Source organism: Centruroides vittatus, unplaced genomic scaffold (genome assembly GCF_030686945.1).
Source record: "Centruroides vittatus isolate TY-2023 unplaced genomic scaffold, ASM3068694v2 scaffold_1014, whole genome shotgun sequence".
Lineage (NCBI taxonomy): Eukaryota > Metazoa > Arthropoda > Arachnida > Scorpiones > Buthidae > Centruroides > Centruroides vittatus.
The window spans coordinates 181,634-204,536 of NW_027122665.1; the positions used below are offsets into that span (position 1 = coordinate 181,634).

Here is a 22,903-nt window from a genome sequence, read left to right on the forward strand (position 1 = left end):
GAGTATATTAAATAATTCAAAGTTCTGTTATTCAAGTGATTACGAAGTGAATTGTTCGACGATGGCGTTGGCTGCGAGCGATCGCCGATTATTGAGTTTTTAGCCAATTACCGAAATTTATCAACTGTACGTAAAGTTGTACGTGTCATCATAAATTGAAGAAAGCAAGCTTTCTAATATGCAATAAATCGCGTTGGTTTCGACATCGGCACTCTATTTATTTTATTTATTTATTGTTTCGAAAGGAAATGGAATTTTTTAAATGAAACCACTCTGACTATTTTGTTATTGTTAGATGTAATACGAATGGCGTGTTTCGTGGTTATATCATTGTTTCGGGTGTCAAATGCTACAGTATAATAATTCCTAAAAAATTTGACCTTCTGCGGCCTGCTTGCCGTTTAATCACGGCCAATCTTTTACCTACCTACTATTTGAACTGTATTAGCGTTTTCCATCGTTTCAAATATTACTTAACTATACCTTTAAATATGTGTTCTTTTATCTGAGTGCGATTAGCGTATAAATGAAAGTGCTCGTATATTCTACAAAGGATTGAATCGTGTTTACTTTTGTTTCACTTAATGATTATTTTCCCGTATTTTTGCCATTTGTAGAGAGCTCCCGAAAAACACCTACGGTCACAGTGGCTCTCTATATTTATCAATTTTCTATTTACGTTTAACAAGATTTTTGTTACCATGTAGGCCATAATAAATTCTTTTTGCGACATTTTCGTCCGATAGAATTTTTCTCAGCTGGATTCCTCTACAGTATCTGTCGAAGCTTTCGTTCGTTTCGAATAGCCTTACTGCCGCCACAAAATTTCGTTGACGGCAAACGCTTAACCTGCAAAGCGTAGCCTTCAGCTTTCGATGGACAACGGGATCGATTTTACAGTGAACGTAACACCAGAAATGACTTGAATAACATCGAACGCTAAAAGTTCGCCGCGTGAAATTACATCGTTTGCTGTGTAAGCGGAAATGAAACACCAACGTCTCAATGGGTCGACCGTATTATACAAGTAGCCTAAATCAATGGCCGGTTAGTATTACAAGTAGTAGTCCATCGCGGATTATTTTGACAGAAATCACGAGCAACTTAATGGCAGAAATATTATAGACGAAGTCGTTAAAGCCATATTTGTGTCTATTTCGAGAAACATTTCCAAGTTGGTTATTCTGATCGTTAACACGTCGAGTTAGAATGATCGATTTCTTGCGAATATAAAGGAAAAATGAAATATTTTTGCGACTACACAAAACATAAAGTTGTTAGAGTAGTGGATTATTTGCGTTTTTGAACTGAAATAAACTCTTTTATTTTTAGTTGAGCTAATCGTACGTGTAACAAGAATGTGTGAGTTCATCAGTGCTTGTGACCGTAAAAGTTGCATTGACGAAAACAAACAGCTCTTTATTATGGGTATAATTTTTATTTAGAAGTTCGTTTTAAAACGTCAATTGATCATCCAGCCGATGACGGACTGCGTCTCTGACTGCCCGGTAATAGTATTCGCCGCCCTGTGGTCTGTATTGGCGGAAAAATTCGAGTGCGTGCTGCAATACACCTTCGCCGACCTGGCTTACGTGTGCAAGAAACTGAAAGGTAATTTCGCAAAGTTAATTAACACACGCCAGACGTAAGCGCATCTTTCTTTTAGCGATTTTTCAAACTCACGTGCTCGGCTAACTGCCTGACAGTGGAAGACGTAGATGCTGCACTTAAGTCGGCGTCGTACGTCTGGACCACGTATCTGGCGAATTCGTAGTAATCGTCGCTGTAAGGGAGACCGTAACGTCGTTCGAAAGAAGACCTGACTCGCTGGTAATCGCTCGATGACGGATCGTAATCATATGCCGAATACCCACGTCCAATTGCTTCTTCCAGGTATCTTCTCAGCTGCTGTCTACCGTGCCGCAACTGCTGTCTAATCGATTCTGCCACCTGCAAATAGAACATTTTAATGTAACGCTCCACGTTGTGCGACAAATGACTATATTCGGATATTTCCGTACATACTTCGCTTCCGCTCGGGAAATTCTGACCAACATAGGTGTCGATGGTTTCCGTGTCTACGCCTTGTCCCACCTAAACGTGTAAAAATTCGAGCGTTTTGAAACCGAACACACAATTAGCAGTGACAGTAAGCAAAAGACTGGCGAACTCACCATTTCCCGAAGTTGTCGAAGTTGGCTTCCGAAGCCGGAGTAGCCTGTGGATTCGTATCCCCCGTAGCCTTGATCGTACTGCGTGTATTCGTAAACTTGCTGCTGCACGTAGCTGGCCTGAGATCTGAGCTGCTGCGCTAAACGTTGTACTTGGTTTTCCGGCTGCTGATGTTCTGCATAGAGTTCTTGGGCCCGTTGCAGTCTCTGCTGCGAACGCTGTTGTGCGCTGTGCAGAACGTATCTGACTTGAGAAAGTACTCTAGTCAACTGGCTGTCGTACTGTTGACCCTGATAGCTTTCATAGTAGCGGTTTGCTTCATATCGGTAATCGTACGACTGTCTTCCGTAATGAGAGTATTGCTGATAACCGTAGTACTGGCCATACTGCTGACGCGAATAATCTTCGTCGCCGGAATTCTGTAAGAAGTATTGAGTACCTTGATAGATCTGCTCCCTCAGATAGCTGGCCTCTTCCTGTACTTCCTGCAGCAATAGCCGAGCCTGCTGACTCGGTTCGTAATCCGACTGTTCGTACTGGCTCAAGATATATTGGGTTCTGCCCAGCTGTCTCTGTGAGTAGTATTGTGCGGCCTGCAGAATGTATTGTACCTGGTAGAGAATTCGTGCAACCTGCTGGGATCCTTCGTAATTTCCCTCTTCCTGGGGATACTGCAAATATTTATAAACCTGTTGCTGTAAAGAGTACGCTTCTGATTTTACTTCCTGGATTAGCTGCTGTTCCTGCTGACTTGGCTGCTGTCCAGACTGCTCGTACTGAGAAAGCGATTGCTGTGCTTCTTCTAGTTTTCTCTCCGTGTAATATTGTGTTCTCTGGAGAACATTTCTGACTTGGCGTAGAACTCTTCTAGCTTGATATCCGTATTGTCCTTCGTACTGGCCGCCAGAGGGATAATATCCGTATTCGGGATAATCGTAGTACTGACTGCCAGAGTACTGATAGCCTTCGTATCCCGGATATTGAGAGTACTGGCCATATCGCTGCTGCGAGTATTCCAAGTATTGATAAACTTGTTCTCTCAATTGGCTGGCTTGCGATTTCACTTGCTGAATTAGCTGCTGAACACGTTGGTCATACTCTCCTTCGGTCTGCCCAGAGCCGACAAGGTACTGTTGACTCTCCTGTAGTTTTCCTTCGCTGTATTCTCTAGCGTACTGAACGGCATCTCTCACTTGTCTGAGAACTTGACCGAGGTCTTGATATTCGCCGCCTCCGTATCTGTCATTAGAAACGTACGCGTCAAATTTACAACACCGCCGAAAGCGATCTCTTTTCGAATGATATAATTAATTTAACTTACGGTTCGTATCCACCTTCTTGTTCATAATTGCCGTAGCTTGGTTCGTCGTACACTGAATAAATAAGATACGTTTCGGTAAAGAGTGAATGGAAAGTTTCGAGATTCGAGAGAAAGCTCCTACCTGGTTGAATTGAAGCGTAGGCTGCTCCGAATAACAGCAAAATTGCCAAGCACTTCATTTTTCACACTTCTAGAAAGACGTCGACACGATTGTCATCATTTGTGCTCGTGTAAAATTAATTTCGTCTCGTAAAAATACTACCCGATAACTGTAGTAATTAAAAACATTACTCACCTTTGAATGTTCGGAAGTGGTTAAACACCGTTGTGAGTTGCTTGCTTTTATACTTGTGCATTATCAAATCTCTTTGTACTTTTTCTGATAAGAATCGCGGTACGAGATAACTCTTTTGATTAGATCGACTGCAATTTGATTAATACGTCTACACGCAAGACTGGCGTGTTGCGTAACAGAAAGGACACTGTTGTTCGCGTTGTTGAACGATGTAAGAGGCTATTCACTATTTTTGTTTTTTGATTTGTTTAAACACAGAATTTCGGCACGACTGAAACAAATGCCGTATGAAGATGAAACCAGTAAAGAGATTTAAGTCCGTGTTCGAACGCCTTCTGACTCATAGCGTGCAAACAGAATTGCTTAACCATGAATCGTGCGTACTGAACGTTTTCTATGCGCTATTATTTTCTGCATTCGTAATGTGGCAGTGCTTTTCGATTGGTTACATTGTCAATGAAAGACGCGAAACAGCCGATTTTCGACGGTAAATAGCGTTTATACTAATTTATCCCACTTTACGAATTTCTATACAATACAGCTGGTTGTGAAATCAAGTTGTAGCTGTCGGCAGAGATGATCTTCCTTTCTTTTTATCTTATCCCGCTGCTGTTATTATTAGCACTAACAGAAGGAGAAAAAAGTGATTCGGAATACTGATTGGGATGGAAAATTTCAAAGTCTACATTCCCGATTCACGTGAAAGATTAAGAATGATATTTGTAAACGCTGGGAAGTGACATTTGCCGCGCTTAAAGGGTACTGAACTCTTTGTCCGTTCGCTTTTGCAAAGGTCTTAAGCGCTAGCATAAGAATAACGAATACAAGTGGAATGCCCTATGTTATGTTGAAACCCGAATGAAAGCGGGAATCGCGCTGAAAATCTGATATCATAAAAACTCTTCATTCTTCTGACTGTCGCTGGACAGAATTTTGCGCGAAAATGACCGTATGAATACTACCGAAGAGCATATGTTCGAAAAACCTTTCCCCGACATTTTTCTCATCCCAATAGTGAACCGAGTTGGCTTTTACGCTAATAGACACAGCCTGTCCATCCGCACTGTACGGAAATCACGTTTCGTTACGTTTTTGATTCTACATTTAAAATCGTTTCAGTGGTATCGATTAATTTGCTTTTAATCGATCGAAACGGAAAGAATCGAGAAAGAATTAACGGTATGCTCAAGACTGTATAAAACAGTCAAATATTATGCAATTTTCGTTCGTTTGTAAGAGCCGTACCTCCGTGGAAATACTGGGTTGGAATATCGCGAAATATGAAATATTTAAGACACCTCACTTTCGCACGAAGTTTTTAATACTCGCTGCAAGTTCTCGTGGGAACGTCGACGATTTTAGTCGCGAGTTGGTTTAGTTAAGATGGAAATCTTGTAGCAGGATACGTATATTTTTACGGTAATATTATACATTTTATATACGTATATTTATATTCAAACATTCCTATAGAATAGGAACATTCCTATATAGAACATCTATATATATATATATATATATATATATAACATATTTGTATATATTTTGTATATTTTTCTGTAATTTACTTTGTTAATCTCGTCCCTTTTGCAATGAGGTTAACAACACCAATAAAGAATAAAGGAGAGTTCGAGTGAGGACCTGAAAGTGAACGGACGTGTTTTTATGGTCTCCAATTTTCTTTTGTCTTGCTAACCCTACACTCGACCCCACGACTACGACTGCAAAATAATACGACAATTTATAAGAGTCGACAGGATTACCTTATCCAGCAATGAGTAAATCTAGAGACAAATCCATCCCAGAAACAGGTAGTTCTACCTCTCCTCCTAAACTAAATCTTATTCCGTTTAACCCACGTGGAAAGCTAAGTCTAACTTCGTGGATGAGACTGTTTGAGAAGCAAGCGGCGAGACAAAGGATTGACGAACAAGAGCTCCACTTTTACATACCAGAGTATTTACAGCATGAAGCTTTCGACTATTTTTGTGAAAATTTAGTAGAGGAAACGGATTGGAACAAAATTAAACAAAAATTACTCGAGTACTTTCCACAGGAAGAAGAAGATTACTTCACCGATTTTGTAAATCGACAACACCAGCGAGATGAAGACGTCTTAACTTACTATAGGGACAAAACCTCCTTGGCGGAAAAAGCTAAGTTAAACATGCAACAGACCATTACAGGTCTCAATGCCGGCATAAATGCAGAAATTAGAAAATATATGATAGCCGTACCGCCAGCCACCGCTGTCGAATGGCTTCAGAAGGCTACTAAGTTAATGAAAATTCAAGAAGAAGCAGATCATCCGCCGAAGACCCAGAAAGAAAATCATCCGGCAACTAAACCGAATCGAGAAAATTACACAGGATCCCAACACTTTGCCAAAAACCAGATACTGTCATGGCCGCACACAAAGAAAACGACGCCATCTTGGATTCCACCACGGGGTCAACCCCAATACAGAAATTTGGTACATCACACGAACATACCGCCATCCCCTTGCCGTTTTTGCTATCAGCAGGGATTACCAGCACAGCACTGGAGAAGAGACTGTCCCCAAAGATATTCAGCTCCTACTCACAGAGACGTCCACAAGGTATCTGAAGCAAATGAGGCAGAACCAACTTCACCATCTTGACTAATACTAACTGTTTCAATGGAGAACAAGACGATGCCTGCGCTCATCGATACAGGAAGTTCCATCAGCCTTATATCCCAAAAACTATTAGATACTTTATCCAAATACTTTCAATACCAATCGGATGTGAAGATTATCACTACAGCTGCAGGATCTACCACAAGCATGGCTAATGTATCAATCCCTCTTAAGATTGGAAACCTGACAAAAAACATTACTTTACATGTAGTATCCAGGTATTTCCCTTATTTAATTTTATCTTATCCAGACATCAGAAAATTTAGTCTTGTCATAGATTCTAGCCTTAATTAGATCTCCCAAAATTAGACTATCCTAGTATTAGATCCTAATACTTTTGAAGTACGTTCAAATCACTCTAGTTCCACAAATAGTTACTATAGTAGAGACATTAATCATTTTTGTAATAGAATAAGTAAAAATAGTCATAGCTTATATAAGATAGATCAGAAGGAGACCCCTCAGGCTCCTAACCTTGTCTTCCCACCTCCTTTGGCTCAGAATGCAGCAGGAACTTGTAGGGGTAGGAATAGTTCTACTTCCTTAAAGGAATCTCTGCTAAATATTTTTAACATTAGGGATGTTGTTAACCCTAATCTGAAGGATGAACAGAAGCAGAAGCTAAAGAGTATTATTTTAGGATTTCGGGAAGTTTTTTCTGCTGAGAAGTTTTCAGTGCCAGCCCTAAAAATAGCTTTCCCTAGAATATTACTTAAGGACGAAAGACCCATAACTTTAAAACCTTACAGAGCATCTTACCGTGATAGGGAAGAGATTGATAGACAGGTGGAACTATTGCTAAAGTCGGAATTGATTGAACCATCGTCGTCCCCTTACGCTGCCCCAGTCACATTAGCCAAGAAAAGAGATGAGGGAAAAACTAGATTATGCATGGACTATAGGAAGTTAAACGAGAGGATTAAAGTTAACAATGAACCTATTCCCAGAATAGACGAGCTATTGGATAGACTTATAGGTGCGAAAATATTTTCTACGGTAGATATTCTGTCAGCCTATTGGCAGGTTCCTCTCCATTCTGAAGACAAAGAACTAACTGCCTTTGTAACGAATTCTGGTCATTTCCAGTGGAATCGTTTACCATTTGGCCTAAAGACTTCACCCCAGATTTTTCAGCTAGTTCTAAAAAATATCCTAAATAAATATAGATTTCCTTTTCTCATCAATTATTTTGATGACTTGTTAATTTTTAGTCAGAACGTGGATGAACACCTAAAACATTTAACACAAGTATTTGAATTATGTTCAAGGGAGGGTCTCTACTTAATTGTTAAAAAATGTCAGTTTGTTAGATCTGAGATTAATTACCTTGGGTTCAACATCAAACCAGAAAGTTACTCCCCCTCATTACCAAATATAGAAACAATACAAAAGTTAAAATGTCCAACTAATATCAACACAATTACAGGGCTTTTTAGGGTCCATAAACCATTACCATCGATTTATTCCAAATTATGCAAATTTAAGAGCTCTTCTAAATAAGCTTCTAAAGAAAAATCAAAACTGGGTTTGGACGACTAAATGTCAAGAATCTTTTGAGAAATTAAAACGAGCACTTATCTCCAGACCCATCTTAAACATGTATAACCCTTTGCTTCCTACACATCTTTATACAGATGCTAGCGGAGATGGTATAGGGAGTGTCTTGAAACAGGAACACCCTGTTAAAGGATTACTTCCTATTGCCTATTTCTCCAGGTCCTTACGTGAATATGAAAAAAGGTACACCATTAGTGAGAGAGAATGCCTTGCAATTGTAGCATCTATTGAAAAGTTTCACTTTTATCTTCATGATATCTATTTCACCATACACACTGATCATCAGGCTTTACAGTGGCTGAAAGGTATAAAAAACCCATCTGGAAGGTTATTTAGATGGTCTTTGAAACTAAGCATGTATCAGTATGACATTAAACATCAGAAGGGAAGCCAGAATGTAGAAGCTGATTATTTATCCAGAGCCCCCGTGAGCCATTTTGTTACCACTGAGGAAGTCCTTTCCAACCAGGATATCTCATTACTCAGCTCACCCAAATTCTTCCGAGATCGTGAAGATGTAATCTGTATCAGAAAGAAGGGATTTACAAAGAAAGTCATACCTCCATCGCTTCAATACAAGGTGCTATCCAGGGCACATGCACACTATGGTCACCCAGGTATAACACAGATGCTGAAACTAATTAGTCCACGTTACTATTGGCCGAATGTCATCAACGATGTTGTAGAGTTTGTTAAACATTGTGATGCTTGTCAGAAAGCAAAGACATACAACCATAAAAGGTTTGGCTTGTTAGGTGATTTACCTTCATCAAAAGCTCCATTTGACATGTTATCTATGGACACTGTCTCTGGAATGCAAAGATACGGATCTACTAAAGACTACCTTCATGTTGCCATCGATCACTTTTCTAGGTTTGCTTGGTGTTTTCCATCCAAATCTACTTCTATAAACGCCTACATAGATTGTCTAGGCAAAATATTACAGACAGGCAGCCCGAAACGTCTACTAACAGATAGAGCACCTTCATTTACCTCCTCTAGATTCAGAAGATATTTAGAAAAGAATGGAATCAAACAACATCTAACAAGTACTCAGCGACCTCAGCACAACGGGATAGTTGAGAGACTAAACGCCACACTTGTCTCTAGACTAAGAATAAAATATTCAGAGAATCCAAAACGATCCTGGACTCAAATGTTACGTGACGTTGTGAAAGAATACAATCAAACGCCTCATACTATAACAGGATTCCCTCCAATGTTTTTAATGTACGGAGAAATCCCCGATTCACCTGACAACTTGAATTATCCCTCTCTCAGCGAAGCACGTAAGATTGCCACCGAAAGAACTGAAATAGCTCATGAAAGAAACAGAGATAAATATAATAGTCAACACCAAACTCCGAACTTCAAAGTAGGAGACCAAATACTACTACAAACCTTTTTCCATCCCGACAAGGAAAACTTGCTCCAAAGTATCATGGACCTTTCACCATATTAAAGATAGTATCTCCTTGTAACGTAGAAATAGACAGACCTGTCCAATCATTAAATAAATTAACTGATATTGTAAATGTAGATAAAATTATACCGTATTATAATCCAACCAACTTTAGAGTTCAAGCCGATAAATTGTATAACACCCAGCCCAACCTCCCTGAGGCTCCATGATGTCGCCTTTTCAGGAGGGGGGCATTTAACATATTTTAAGTTTTGTATATATTTTTGTATATATATATATTTATCATTATAAACCTCTACAGTTTTTCGAGGTTGTCCGTCTAGATATCTCGAGTTCCGTCCCTCACCATTCGGAGCCCCGTTGTTGGTTTATCATGGCCGAATCCATAGTGAGCTCGCTAAAAAGTCCGTCTTACTGTACGCAGGACAGAAAGGGTTTAAAAAAGACCCTAAAACGTACTTTGAGAGGAATTGGATATTTTAACAAATAAGTGTAAATTATATGATTTTTATTTCCATGTATACAGTATACGAAACATCTAAACATGATTAATGTGGCTTGCAATTTAAAATTTTATAAACCTCTGACCAGTTTAAAGACCAGAAAAGTATTTCATTATTTTATTATTATGCTTCTTATATAATACGTTTCCTCGGTGTTTTACTTTCACTAAATTGATTTTTCTAGAATCTTACTTCTTTTTAATAATTTTTTTCTTGTTCGTTATTAAAAAAAACGTTGTTTTATCACAGATAAAAAACATTTTTCAATTAATTTGTTTTCTCGGTTTATATTTTCATTAATTTAATTGGTTTTGAAAATTATATATCAAGAACTGGTGAGTGTTTAAAGTTTAAATTTTATCACTTTATATTTTTTGTTTGTTTCGACTCCTCGCATTCTCACATATAATCGCGCCGTGCATAATAATAACCTTGCAAATTCTAGACTTACGACACCTGAATTAATTTCGGTACAAAAAACTCTTATTATGAAGATGTCCTTTGAAAAGATTTGTAAACGTAATAAGGAAGTTTCGTTGAAAAAAGTAATTGATTGCTTTGATTTCATTGTATAACCTCAGTTTTGAAACTTCTTTGGCTCGTTGCGTACTGTAAAAAGTGAAAAGGTTTTCTTTCGCACAGTTTGACTGTATATTTTAAATTATTAATAGATGTGTACCATAATTATTGTTTCCCTATATAATTATTGGATGTAATAATGTTGTTATAAATGAGTTTCTTTTGATTTCTGAAATATACTTTCATAATATTCCTGATGCGTTTACCCGGCTCTCGAAACGCACTTTTTGACAACCACACCCGGACAACGCCCAATTTCTAACTTCAAGACAACGCCGCGGGCATACGTGACGTTTGTTTAGGAAATTCGACGTAGAATAATATAAAAACAGTATCACTTAATTGTTAAAATTTTAGCTTGTTTTAAACGAAACATTCGGATTCGATCGCTAGTGTTTTGTTTCATACCTGTATAAAACGGAATGCGATAATAGAATTTTCTACTTGGTATGTTCTAGTGTTATAGGATGTTTTATTTTTATAGTTAATAAACTCTTCTCGATAGAATTGAAACTGCAATGTTGCATTTCGTACATACTTTCCGGACAATTAACGTACAATCTTAACACAGGAATAAAAATTAATAGACAAATTCTCGTTAACATTTTTTATGGAAGATTCGTTTTAGACAGGGGTTCTATAATCCTTTCTCTGAAATTATTAAACTTTTTTAAAAATGATGTTTAATAATAATAACACTATTATTTAATATTTAATAAAGTAAATATTCTTATTAAATATGTCCTTCATTATTAATAAGAATAGTTATTTTTAGATCTCAAAAAGACACTTTTTTTACATATCTCAAAACGATTTTTATTATTTAAATTAGATCCGTACGTGTCATCCTTGAGTGGATGATTTCAAGGTAACATTAATTACATTCATTAGGTGCATCTAATTATGACTCTCAGGTTATAAAAGATATCGCGTGATTTTAGTCATTTAAGAATTGAAAATTCAAGAAACGTAGCTTTTACAAAGTTGTCTAATGCATTTTGCTGGTTTCTTTTCGATCGTTTTCCTTTCCTTATACGAAATAACCTTAGGTGGAAGATTATACTCAAGTTGTTCGAGAAGCTTAGCAGAGCGATACTGCGGTAAGACATTTCTTAAAAAGTAGGCCTATTTGCAGTGGCGTGCCGTCATTGGAAGCGGTGGAAGCGCCGCATCCACCTTCCAATGACCTTTCCTTGTATTTTCTAAAATATATATTTTCATATTTTAACGTAGTTTGAATTAATTAAAATTAATATTTTATTATAATTGCATTATGTATCTTATTACAAATTTGTATACTACATGTGAAATAAACGATAAGATTGCTTATTGTATATTCGAATATCAGTGGCGGAATGAAAGCGCTATATTGTCGAAACCGGGTCAACTTCCAAGCAGCCAAACTATAGACATTGGCGCAAACGCTTTAGGGCTGTTTCAAACTATGACCGACTGGACCGACTGGTCTGACTCCATGTCGTGTTGCCATGGCAACAGCTGTCGGCCGACCGACTGGTCGTTCCAGTCGGACAGATTTAAAAAGTTGAATACAGTAGAGAACCGAAAATCGGAATCAATTGGGGACTGGGGTTATTCAGATTAGGGATTTGTTCCGATTACGGTCTATGTACGAAAAAATATATTAACCTGTCCGATGTTCAAATTTTTCTCCGTTGCGTGTCGCTTTGTGTTGAATTTTTCTCCGTTGCGTGTCGCTTCGTGTTGAATTTTCGTCGATTTTAAGCCTAACGAAAATTTTTATAATAATAATCGAGGCTATCGTATCGTTAAAAATTATTTCTGCATTTTGTACAAACAAAATAAATATATTGAAGAATATAAAAACATGAAAATTATACTTTAGAAGTAAATTTAGTATCAAAAACGTTCGATTCAGCACGATACAGTCCGACTGAAAATCGTGCCGATTACCGGCGATTCCGATTACCAGGGTGCCGATTTACGACTCTCTACTGTATTTGTAATCCGGTCGGAGCAGTCGGTGGGCTACAGCCAATGAGAGCTTCGAAGCTATAACCAATTAGAGTTTAGATTTATTTGAAGTTAGAAAATGTCGTGGCTAGCGATTCAGAATTTAATTGTCATATTAAAAATACATTTAGAGAAGTCTACAGTTTTTACTGGCTTATCAAACAAATGAATACGAATGAACTCTAGACCAGGGATGGGCAACCTTTTTCTATAAAAGGGCCGCATTTTAAGACTTTTGAACTGATGTGGCCTAATACAAGAGAAAGAAAAAAAATGTTGGTAAACCAGAATTATTTATTCATATATAATTATAAATTAGCATAGGTATACTTAATTTAGCTTCTGGAACTGATGTGAACGTAATATATCGGAAATATTTGGTTAAATATTCGTCACTGCTAGTTTTAAATTAGTTTCGATGTGTCTGTTAGCCGGTTTCTTGTTTTAATTTTTACTAAATTCATTGCGGGAAAAACTATTCACATACATAAGTTGTAAAAATAACGTTTGAATTTTTGCTGCATACTTCCTTAAGCTGGAAAATTGATATATTTTTTTCACATTTTATGCGTCGCGGGCCGCAAAATATATGAATGCGGGCCGCAGGTTGCCCATCCCTGCCCTAGACCATCACTGATGCGCAATTAACTGACTGCCCCTGGAAGTCGGCTTCTTACAGAAACACAGCTTCCCTATCATCAAATGACACGGCACGCCACTGCCTATTTGAAATATAAAATTTTATTATGTATGTATACATGTGACCAGAAGGTCGGCACAACGTCACGATGACACGTCAGGTCTGACACCACTGAATCCTTAAGGTCGATACAGAGACCGATTTAGTTCTGATCTTGCTCGAGCGGTCGTGTATGTTGACCTCTAGGGTCCGGGATGGAGTCCGAGTCCTGGGGTCCGAGTCTCTCACATCCATTTAAATATTGTAATTAACTCTACTGTTTGTAAAACAATTAATATTGTGCACTTTATACTTTAATAGATGTGAGAGACAAAATGTCAGCGGTTGAATGTGCACAAAGGTTCGAATATAAAAGAGTAAGATTCGACGTTCGATTTTTTAAAAATTACATTAATTTCATTTAATAATAAGTATTTGAAAATGATTCATTGCAAAATGTCTTTCAGGGTTTCGAAATATTTGAAAATTGTTATAATTCAATTTCTGAAACGGGAAAAGATGAAACCTTAGAAGAGAAATTAAACAAAGTTTGTTCTTTGAATCGTGATGTAATCATATTTTCTTATATTTTATTTATATATAAAATATAGTTCTTAATACTTCACTATAAAAATTTTATAAACTTTTTTCAAACGAGGGCATTAAGAAGGTCTTTTAAATTATACCCATCTTGGGTTCGAACATGCTCTGGATGGAGGTAGTTGGCGATGTTGATGAAAAATTACCGAGACCCTTCCCGATTCGAGTCTCGAGTCTGATAGATTTACTATATAGATTGGCGTCTCGACATTAAATTTCGGCCTATAAAACTTTTATTTGCTATTGTATCATTTGTGTCTTTTATTATATAAATGTGAAATTTCGTTAAAACAGAATATTTATATTATAATGAAATTTTTTAAAATAATTTTTAATAATTGTATAAATTTTTTAACAATAGAGTATTTGAGCATTAGAGTACATAGAGAATGCATTAGAGTACCTAGATATCAGAGTAGCGGAACACGAGTCATCGCCGCCATGTTCTGTCGAATGTCATCACGTGGTCTATGGGTTTACATTGACATGACGATTTTTTTTAGTTTACGAATTTTAGTTTTATAAAGCATTTTATTCGTAAAAATGCTTTAAAAAAAATCGTCATTTCTTAATGTGAACCCATAGACCACGTGATGACATTCAACAGAACATGGCGGCGATGACTCGTGTGTCGCTACTCTGATATCTAGGTACTCTAGAATGCGTAATGAATACAATAATTAATATGTTACAGGCAAAACCCGATTTTACGCCAAACTAGTTTAGAATTATTATTCAAGTATATTAATGTTTAAATATATTAATGGTTCAAATAAAATTAAAAGGCAATCAATTAGATGAACAATATTTATTCAAACAGTCTACTTAATAATTATGGTAATTTATTAGAATAGGTTAGTGTGAATGTATGTCTCTTTAATTCGAATAAATAAATCCGTAGACTTCCTCACAGCTATAGCTGTGAGGAAGTCTACAGTCACATTACGTATATACAGCTACCACATCTGACATTGAGAAGAATGGGTTAGGTTAGGTTAGAATGCACGTCCCCACTGTTCCCTGTCTTCTGATTGCTGGACTCGGAGACGAGCCGCCACCTTCGATACGTAGGATAACATTAACCCCGTCTTTTATAATTAAGTAGACTGTGTTTGAATAAATATTGTTCATTGTTTTGCCTTTTAATTTTATTTTAACCATTAATATACTTGAATAATAATTCTAAACTAGTTTGGCCAGACACGCTTACGCCAAACTAGTTTCGCCTAGGCAAAACTAGTTTTGCGTAAAATCGGGTTTTGCCGGCAAGAAATACATTTTATAATTTATAATTTCGAATAATTTCATAATCCAGAATTTGAATTTTTATGAGAAAACTAGGTGAAACATAACGGTTACGGTCTTATGATATTTGCATAATCAAACTGATTTCCTTTAAATTGCAAACAATACTGATGCTTAGTTATTATTATTATTTTTTTATTTGCTCATTTTGGGTAAAAACACTATTTATACGTTGTTATAATATACCATAGTATTACGGACGTAACAATCGGGAATGCAGAACGTGGAGTGGAGATGGGTCTCTGCAGTATGAGTCAAAGTGGCAGCCTATCGCTATGGGGGACCCGGGATCGAATCAAGGAATCCCAGGAATTTATCGGGGGTGGTCCGACAAATATCTCGACCCTTATCCCTTACCTCCCCGCCGCCTCATTGTGGACCTGGCCAAACCCATAATGGGCGTTTTGGTTTTTTAAAAAACTCTTTTCGTCCTGTGGGCACTAAGAGGGCCTCTCATAGCAGGCCCACTATGGGTTCCGCCAGACCCAAAATGGGGCAACCGGGTGGTGAGGGACAGGGCCCGACATATTCGAACAGACCACCCCCCGAAAAACTTTCGGGAATTTATCGACCCGTCTGGATTTGAACCCGGGTCCCCCAGAGTGGTAGGATGCATCTTGGCCGTCTCATCCCATAATGGACTTTCTAAAAAAAAGGCCTTCTTAGTGCCCTCAGGGCGGAGAGTTAAAAAATACCCAATAGGGCTTACGGAAGGCTGAAGTACGCACACATCACTATAATGAAACTATGTTAAAGTCATTAAATTAAATTCATTTAAGAAGGACACAGGTTTAAAAACCTTGTCTGTTATTAGTCGAAGATTTGTTTTCGTTTTGCAGCAGCTTGGATTGATTGATCGTTCATCCCTCAAGTTGAATGGGTAAGAGGGTCGAAGGCACTTCAACCGTTTTACTCACCCATTCAATTTTTACTATAGTATGTATTAAATTATTATAGTACCGATTCTTATAAGCTTTGTTCATCGCTTAACTTCGATGCACTAATAGAAAGTTTTATAACTTCTTTGAAACTTATAATTAGTATGTTAATTACGTTAATTCTGCTTTTGTAGGCAGTGTTACCATACTTAACTTACAAATACATGTGTCTGTACATATTTTTGTGAATTGTCCGTTTTGTCCGCATTTCCAGTGATTTGACGTGTTTTTCTTTACTCTAGCAGTACCGCACGTAAAACTGGAAAATTTTCTTTTTTGGTAACAGCGTAACGTTAATTAAATTTAGAATTTAAAAGTTGGCTATCCGATCAGTCAAAATACATCGGCTTTTCAGTAGTGTTTTCATTTCCGATATTGCGTCCACCAGTAGCCGAGTGGATAAAACCACTGAACACTGGTCGTGGGTTTTCGCCTCGCTAATGGACTGGCCAGTCCACGTGGCCAGTCCATTAGCGAGGCGAAAACCCGGATGGTTTTTTCCGGATAATTTCCGGATTTTATTCGCGTTTGTAACACCTAAATAGGGACCAGTTTCCCCATAAAAGACTTTCTGGAGGGCATTTTCCTCGGCAGATCACCTATGTGTCATGTAGCCGTTATCGAATAAAACCATTTCTGATATTACGTTTCTATCATTGTCTTCACTTCAACTTTCCAGTTTCGGAACCAATCTTCAATATATAAAATATACGCTATTAATTATATAATAGTTTTAAAAGTTGTAATAATTTTTCAGAAATTTATAAGCTTTTCTAATTGTGGTGAATATACAGCAAGAATAGTCCTCCTGAAAACAAGCGGTAGATTATACGATGTTGATGACGTAAGTATTAATAAAAATGTATTTGTATTTGTATACAAATGTATTGTTTCGAATTCCAAAAGAAAAATGTAAAAATCTTGGGAGGAGAATTCATTTTTTGACCGATTGCCGTACTTTCCACCTATTATATGTAACAGAACCGTAAAAGTAAAACGGTTCATTAAATTTATAAAAGAATCTTGAAGTATTTTTCAAAGTAAATCCTGGATAATTTTGAAACAGCCTGTTTTATTTACAATCCGTCATCTTATTTTTAATAGTTAACTTACTTTAATTTTTATTGTTGAAATTTAACTAAGTTATTTGTTACAAATCGAAACGCTCTAAATAGAAATGTACTTAATGTTATATTTCACATTGAGTACATTTCATAATATAGCCTACAGTGACTCTATAATTAAAATTTTAAAAAGGTTAGTAAACATTTGAGTCGCGAACCATTACAAATATATTGAGAAACGCTTGGCTATTGTGTCTATGTAAGGCTCAACTTATGTTAAATTTTAGAAAAAATTAAAAATCGTACCGTGGATTGCATTTAGATTCAAATTGAATTATTTTTATACTTTCAGCTTTGTGATTACGTTGAAGAAGTGAAAGAAAATAGGGTAAGTAGAATTTTATCTTAAATTTTAATTATTGACAATTGGCGCGTTTTGTATTGTCTTTATTATTTTCTTCAATATACAGTAATTACTTCTTGTTCTTTCAATTAAAGATCTTATAGAAAGTATCACGTTATATTAGTTATTAGCCTAACTTCTGTTACAAAAATGTAACTTTATAAAATACCGCTTATTATAATACTTTAAAATAACTTTTAAAATCTGTCGAATTTGATATCTATATAATTTGTTTTTAACGTTAAGATTTCATTTAGATGACACTCTTAATTGTATATTTTAGAAACGTAGAATTCAGTTTATCAGTCGAAGCATTCCACAGTTTTACTTTAATTCGTATAATTATCCATACGTGGATAAATCATTTCGTCGTTATTATATTTTCTATAAGACAATGTTTGACGTAATGTCTAAAACAAATTTTCAAATATTCAATATCGACGATGAGGAGTGAGAAAGTCAACACTACTAATGCAGAACACGACGTTACTCGATTAAATAACGTGCTGCCAATATCTATAAAACGATAGCGTACTTTTAAGCAAATTATTTCGATTAATAATATTAGTTATTAATGAAAAGTAATGATTATTATTATAAGAAAAACGTGGCACTCGGAGTAATTGACAGCTAAAGAAGTTACTCGGTCCAACTAATTTAAAAACCGGTCATTTCTAACTTAATTTGGATTTTACTTTTACAGTAAAGAATTTAAAGCAATTCAAAGAAAAATACATTTCTTTGATATAAACGAAACATATGGACTGATTACTGTTATGGAGCGACTCCGTTAATATCTATAGTAAAAAATCCAGAAACGAATTGCTTAACTTTTCCAGCTACATTTGGTGGCGCCATCACAGTGAAATATATAAAAAATTACTTAGTAAAATATCATAAAATAACTAAAAGCTTAATTTTGAGGTTAGACATGAGTTTTATTTAAAAAAATTGTAAGTGCCAATAACCAGTAAAATCGTCATTAAGTCCGACCCTACTGGAGAAACACACGACCTTATTATCTTCCCACTCCCTCAATCTTTAATCAATCAGTAAAATTTAATAGCATAAATCCCCTAACAAACAAATTTCCCTGCAAAATTCAGAATTTTCGACAAAAAGCACGGAGTTATTAAGCTTCAAACAAGGTGAACAAAATCGTGCTCTATACCCACACAGCATACTAACATCTAAACATACAAAAATTACCCTGGAATTTTTTACATTTCTCGACGTTTCAAGGTGTGCAAAGTCCAAAAATGTAAAAATCTTAAGGAATCATTTTTTACCGGATCGCCATACTTTCCCTCTGTATAACCAGTTGGGAAAATAAAAGTGTATTAATACTTATTAATGTAATTGATAAGTCCGTAAAGTTTCATTCACCACTCTTAAACTGGCTCTTCTGTGCCCAGGAGTCAGAAATCAATGGAATGCAACGTACTAGGCGTTTGACAGACAGACCAATTACCTGAAGCCTCATTTAAACAGTTGTCGTGAAACTAGCACCGATGGCCAGAGAGCAGCCTCCCAAGGTTGACGTCCCACATTTGTTGTTTGAAATCCAGCCCAAAACCTGGTCATGTTTTGAGGCACATTTAGCGTCATGAACACATCCGTTGGCGATTAGCTCGCTCCCAGCCTTCCAATAATTTTTCCTTCATAAAGTTGTTATTGTGGCTTTATTATTTTGCTGTCAATGTCATACAATAAAGCAGTTAAAGATTTTTCTATGGTAGCAGCCTATTGCTCTGGAAAACCCGGCAACAAAAAATTGCCAGGAATTTTTTGGGTGTGGTCCGACCGAATATCTCGACCCTCGTCCCTCACTACCCGGCCTCTCTATTGTGGACCTGGCCGAATCCATAATGGGCTTGCTAAAAAAAAAAAACCCCTCTTGGTGCCCACAGGACGGAAAGAGTTTTAAAGTCGTCTATGGTTAAACCGTAACACGCTACTGTTGTACTTTTAAAGAGTCTGCATATATTGAATTAATTCGTACTTTTTAATGGAATCTTCAACTATAACCTGGATCATTTTACTAACTAGATACGTTCACATAAATTGCTTTCTACCTATAGATTAGACGATTATTCTTATTTTCTAACAGACGTGTGTGTAATTCATGTTATGTTGTACTCGAATAATAAGATTTGCTTTTTCAAATGATATATTTTAAATTATAATAACTAATTAAAGAAAAATTTTCTTCTTTAATTTAGAATTGTGGACTTTATAGCGATCGCCCTGTCCTGAAGTTTTATGATCCCTGATGTCAGTCTTCGGTTGTTTCGATCGAAAGAAGATAAAAAGTGAACATTTGATGTTTTATCATCATTCAATGGCAAAATTAACGTATAGAGAGGTTTCATGTCGACATCACGAGTGACGTCATGAGCATGCGCAATTGTCCAGCGCCATCTTTGTGACTCTTTGTGACTTGTTTACGTTTGTGTGTGTTCACGTGCGCTTTAACTGGAGTTTTTGTGTTGTTTTTTTTCGTCGCGTATATCACTATGGTGATTTATTGTGTAATTGGGTGTGATGCTAGTTCACTCAAGAACAAAGGAACATCATTTTTTAAAATTACCGGCATTATTTGTCATCAAGGATCCCAAACTGAGAAGCTTTCACGACGAAGGCAAACTGCATGGCTCTCGAGAATTTGTGAAGCTTCGGAAGTGGGCCTACTATTTGTGCAAATAAGAAAATCTTTTTTTTCTAATTTTTGTAAAGAAGCAAATAATAATAATTGTTGTTATTATAAATTAACGTTGTAAAAAGAAACCGTCAGACAAGAAAAAAATAGTAAAACGAAAAATGAATATTACATGTCCATAAAAGGACATGTCTGTAGAAATTTCTGAGAAAGTCATTCTTCTCAGGTTGAAACAATAGATGAATTTGAGTACTTAGATCGAACATCTTCGATAGGAATCGAATTGTCAGTCGATGTTGACTCATCCAACGACCTGGGTTCCGATCTCGTTACAATGCGTAACGAGGGGGGGACCAATTAGAGAGCGGAGGCAAGTCGACATCGACCTATCGGAATGTTCGATCTGGGACTCAAAAGAAAGTTATAAAAACCCTGAGAAAGAGGGATGTGAGGTTCTCGGTTATTAGTTCTCTCGGTTCTTGGCTCTTAGAGCTTTGTCTCGCGATTTTACGACGGGGTTTTTTTTCGTGATCTTCGGCAGTTGGATTACATCTCTTTTGGAAGGTCACCCACTCCCTTGGATTTGTCACCTGTTATCTGAATCGTCCCTACGTCCGGAACTTTCCCTCGAGAAGCTGAACAGTGCGCCCCGGGGCCATCATACTCCTGCGAAACATCGGAGAACTTTTCTTGTGGACTTTCGATTCCGAGAGGAGGCCCAGAAGACTCGAACGCCGCCGCTGATAAAAGTGTATCGTAGTTGTAAGCACCTTTTGTTATATAAACGGGTTACGAATGAAAACCTGTCTCTTGAGAATTTCTTTCACTCCCACACGTGGATCGTGACCGCGTGACATTCTGACTAACGCAGTCGTTCGGCAAACCTCACAAATTAACCGGAAAAATTTCGATACGAATAAAGTGAATATCAATACAGAGTTTGTCAGAAACATTTCATTTCAATATTTACATTAATAAACACTAAGTTATATTTTAAAACCTAAAAGAGTTTACTGATTTGCTTATATTAATTTATTTCGGTATAGTGCATTTATAAATGAATAACTAATGTAATTTCAAGCTTTAGCTAGTGCAAACTTATAAACGTTACACGTTAAAACTAAAAGCAAGTAGGCTTATTATATGCTAATTTCAACTAGAAAATAAAGGAACAATTTGAATTAAAAAAATTGCCACAGCTGTTTTTAATTAGACTTTTTTACTTTCAGACAAAAATTCTTAGTTAGGAAATACGTAAAAACACGAGTTTAAACAAACAAAATAAGACATATCTTTCCAAGCAATATTACTTCGCTGTTATTCATTACTTTTACTTTTATATCAGGAGAAACCCAGCCACTTGTTAAATAGTTATGGGCCTCTAAAGATTTATAAGCTTTCATTTTTGACAGGGTGTAGAAATTTGTTGTCAAAACCAAATAGTTTATATCACCAAATTCTACTTTCGGCCACAACTCTTGATCTACGACTTAGTCTGATAAACTTGCTTCGTATGGATCGCCTTGACATAACGAAATTTTCTGTTCGTATAGAGCTGCAACTGGTAGACTACTAGAATAGCCCGCAAGAAAAAATTCTTTTTTAACTTAATCCATGATAATAGAACTGCAGTATTTTTGTACGTTTAAACTAAAAAAAGACGTCGAACAACAAACCACGTGCAAGCTAAGCGAGCGAAAACTACCACAAAAATGGCGAATGGGCGGAGCAAACGTGTGTTTTATCACATGACATGCGACCTTGAAACCTCTCTATAAAATATATTTGTATTTCTAATTATAACCACAAATGTAACAAATATATACAAATATTTTACATGCTAAATAAAAAATTTAAAAAATACTGGTGACTGGGACTAACAAAATTAAATTAGTTTATTCATTTTTAAGTTAAACAATTTAAAATGAATTGCTAAAAATTACATCTGATTTCTATAAATTTAATTTTAATAAAAAAAAATTAAAAGTTTTTTTATATATGTTCCTTCTTGACCAAATAATCAAGCTAGAATTATAATATTTATTAGTTTTTTAATCATTGCAAAAGTTAAAAAAACAAGCAACATTTTCTCAAGTTTATTTAAAAAATTCAATTTAACTAAATCATCTGAAAAGTCAAAGTTTGATCATAAAATTGAATATTTAATTACACCAATAAAACCTTATTTTTTTTTTTGGTGTAATTAAATATCAATAGATGTATTATATATATATTCTTTTATATATAATATTTTGCATCTAAACAAAATGATATATGAATGTTAAGTAAGCTGCTGCAATTTCAGTTCATTCAGTTTTTAAATTTTTAACCTTTAAAAATAATACATATTAAAGAAGAAACTACTAATAATTTTAGTTTTTTCGCTGGATGAGAAATTTTTTATATAAATAAAAAAGACGTAGTCGTTTCCAAAACTTGGTCAATCACCGTTTATTTCGTTAAAATGTTTTAAAATAAAGATTCGGACGATCCGACCTTCCTTTTTAGGCTACATGATCGCCCAGAAAACAATTCCTTTAAAACATAGAAATAATCCAATTAAAAATATAAAAATTTTTGTAAAAATTGGAATCAGTGACCTTACGACGCCTTTGAATTCATCCTTGACTTCCAGTCGGGAGTTCTGGATCATTATATCCACGTGAAAAGTTGCGCTGTTTAATGTAGATTATCCTGATCCCTCTGGCGGCGATTTCTTTTAAAACTATTTAATTTTAGTTTTTTCGCTGGATGAGA

General features: G+C 36.0%; 2 protein-coding genes and 2 long non-coding RNA genes across 4 annotated transcripts in view; 1 reads left to right on the forward strand and 3 right to left on the reverse strand.

The window, feature by feature from the left end:
* Positions 1 to 1,475: 1,475 nt before the first annotated feature.
* LOC136986150 (uncharacterized) lies at positions 1,476 to 2,076 on the reverse strand. The gene is made up of 3 exons (XR_010882436.1): positions 2,026 to 2,076; positions 1,684 to 1,950; positions 1,476 to 1,604 (listed from the first exon to the last, which is right to left on the reverse strand). It is a non-coding gene; the product is annotated as an uncharacterized lncRNA (long non-coding RNA).
* Positions 2,077 to 2,078: 2 nt separating this feature from the next.
* On the reverse strand, positions 2,079 to 3,268 carry LOC136986159 (adenylate cyclase, terminal-differentiation specific-like). Its single transcript, XM_067283643.1, has 2 exons — positions 3,260 to 3,268; positions 2,079 to 3,176 (listed from the first exon to the last, which is right to left on the reverse strand). Exons 1-2 carry the CDS (start codon positions 3,266 to 3,268, stop codon positions 2,079 to 2,081), a joined length of 1,107 nt encoding a protein of 368 aa, XP_067139744.1.
* A 73-nt stretch (positions 3,269 to 3,341) lies between these two features.
* On the reverse strand, positions 3,342 to 3,704 carry LOC136986129 (uncharacterized). The gene is made up of 3 exons (XR_010882435.1): positions 3,615 to 3,704; positions 3,494 to 3,545; positions 3,342 to 3,411 (listed from the first exon to the last, which is right to left on the reverse strand). It is a non-coding gene; the product is annotated as an uncharacterized lncRNA (long non-coding RNA).
* A 7,769-nt stretch (positions 3,705 to 11,473) lies between these two features.
* The window catches only part of LOC136986136 (uncharacterized), an 88,230-nt gene continuing 76,800 nt past the window's right edge, over positions 11,474 to 22,903 (forward strand). The window contains exons 1-3 of the mRNA XM_067283605.1: positions 11,474 to 11,606; positions 13,499 to 13,554; positions 13,645 to 13,746. Of these exons, the coding sequence (XP_067139706.1) occupies positions 11,498 to 11,606; positions 13,499 to 13,554; positions 13,645 to 13,746 (267 nt within the window). The 5' untranslated portion in view covers positions 11,474 to 11,497. The remainder of the gene's footprint in view (positions 11,607 to 13,498; positions 13,555 to 13,644; positions 13,747 to 22,903) is intronic.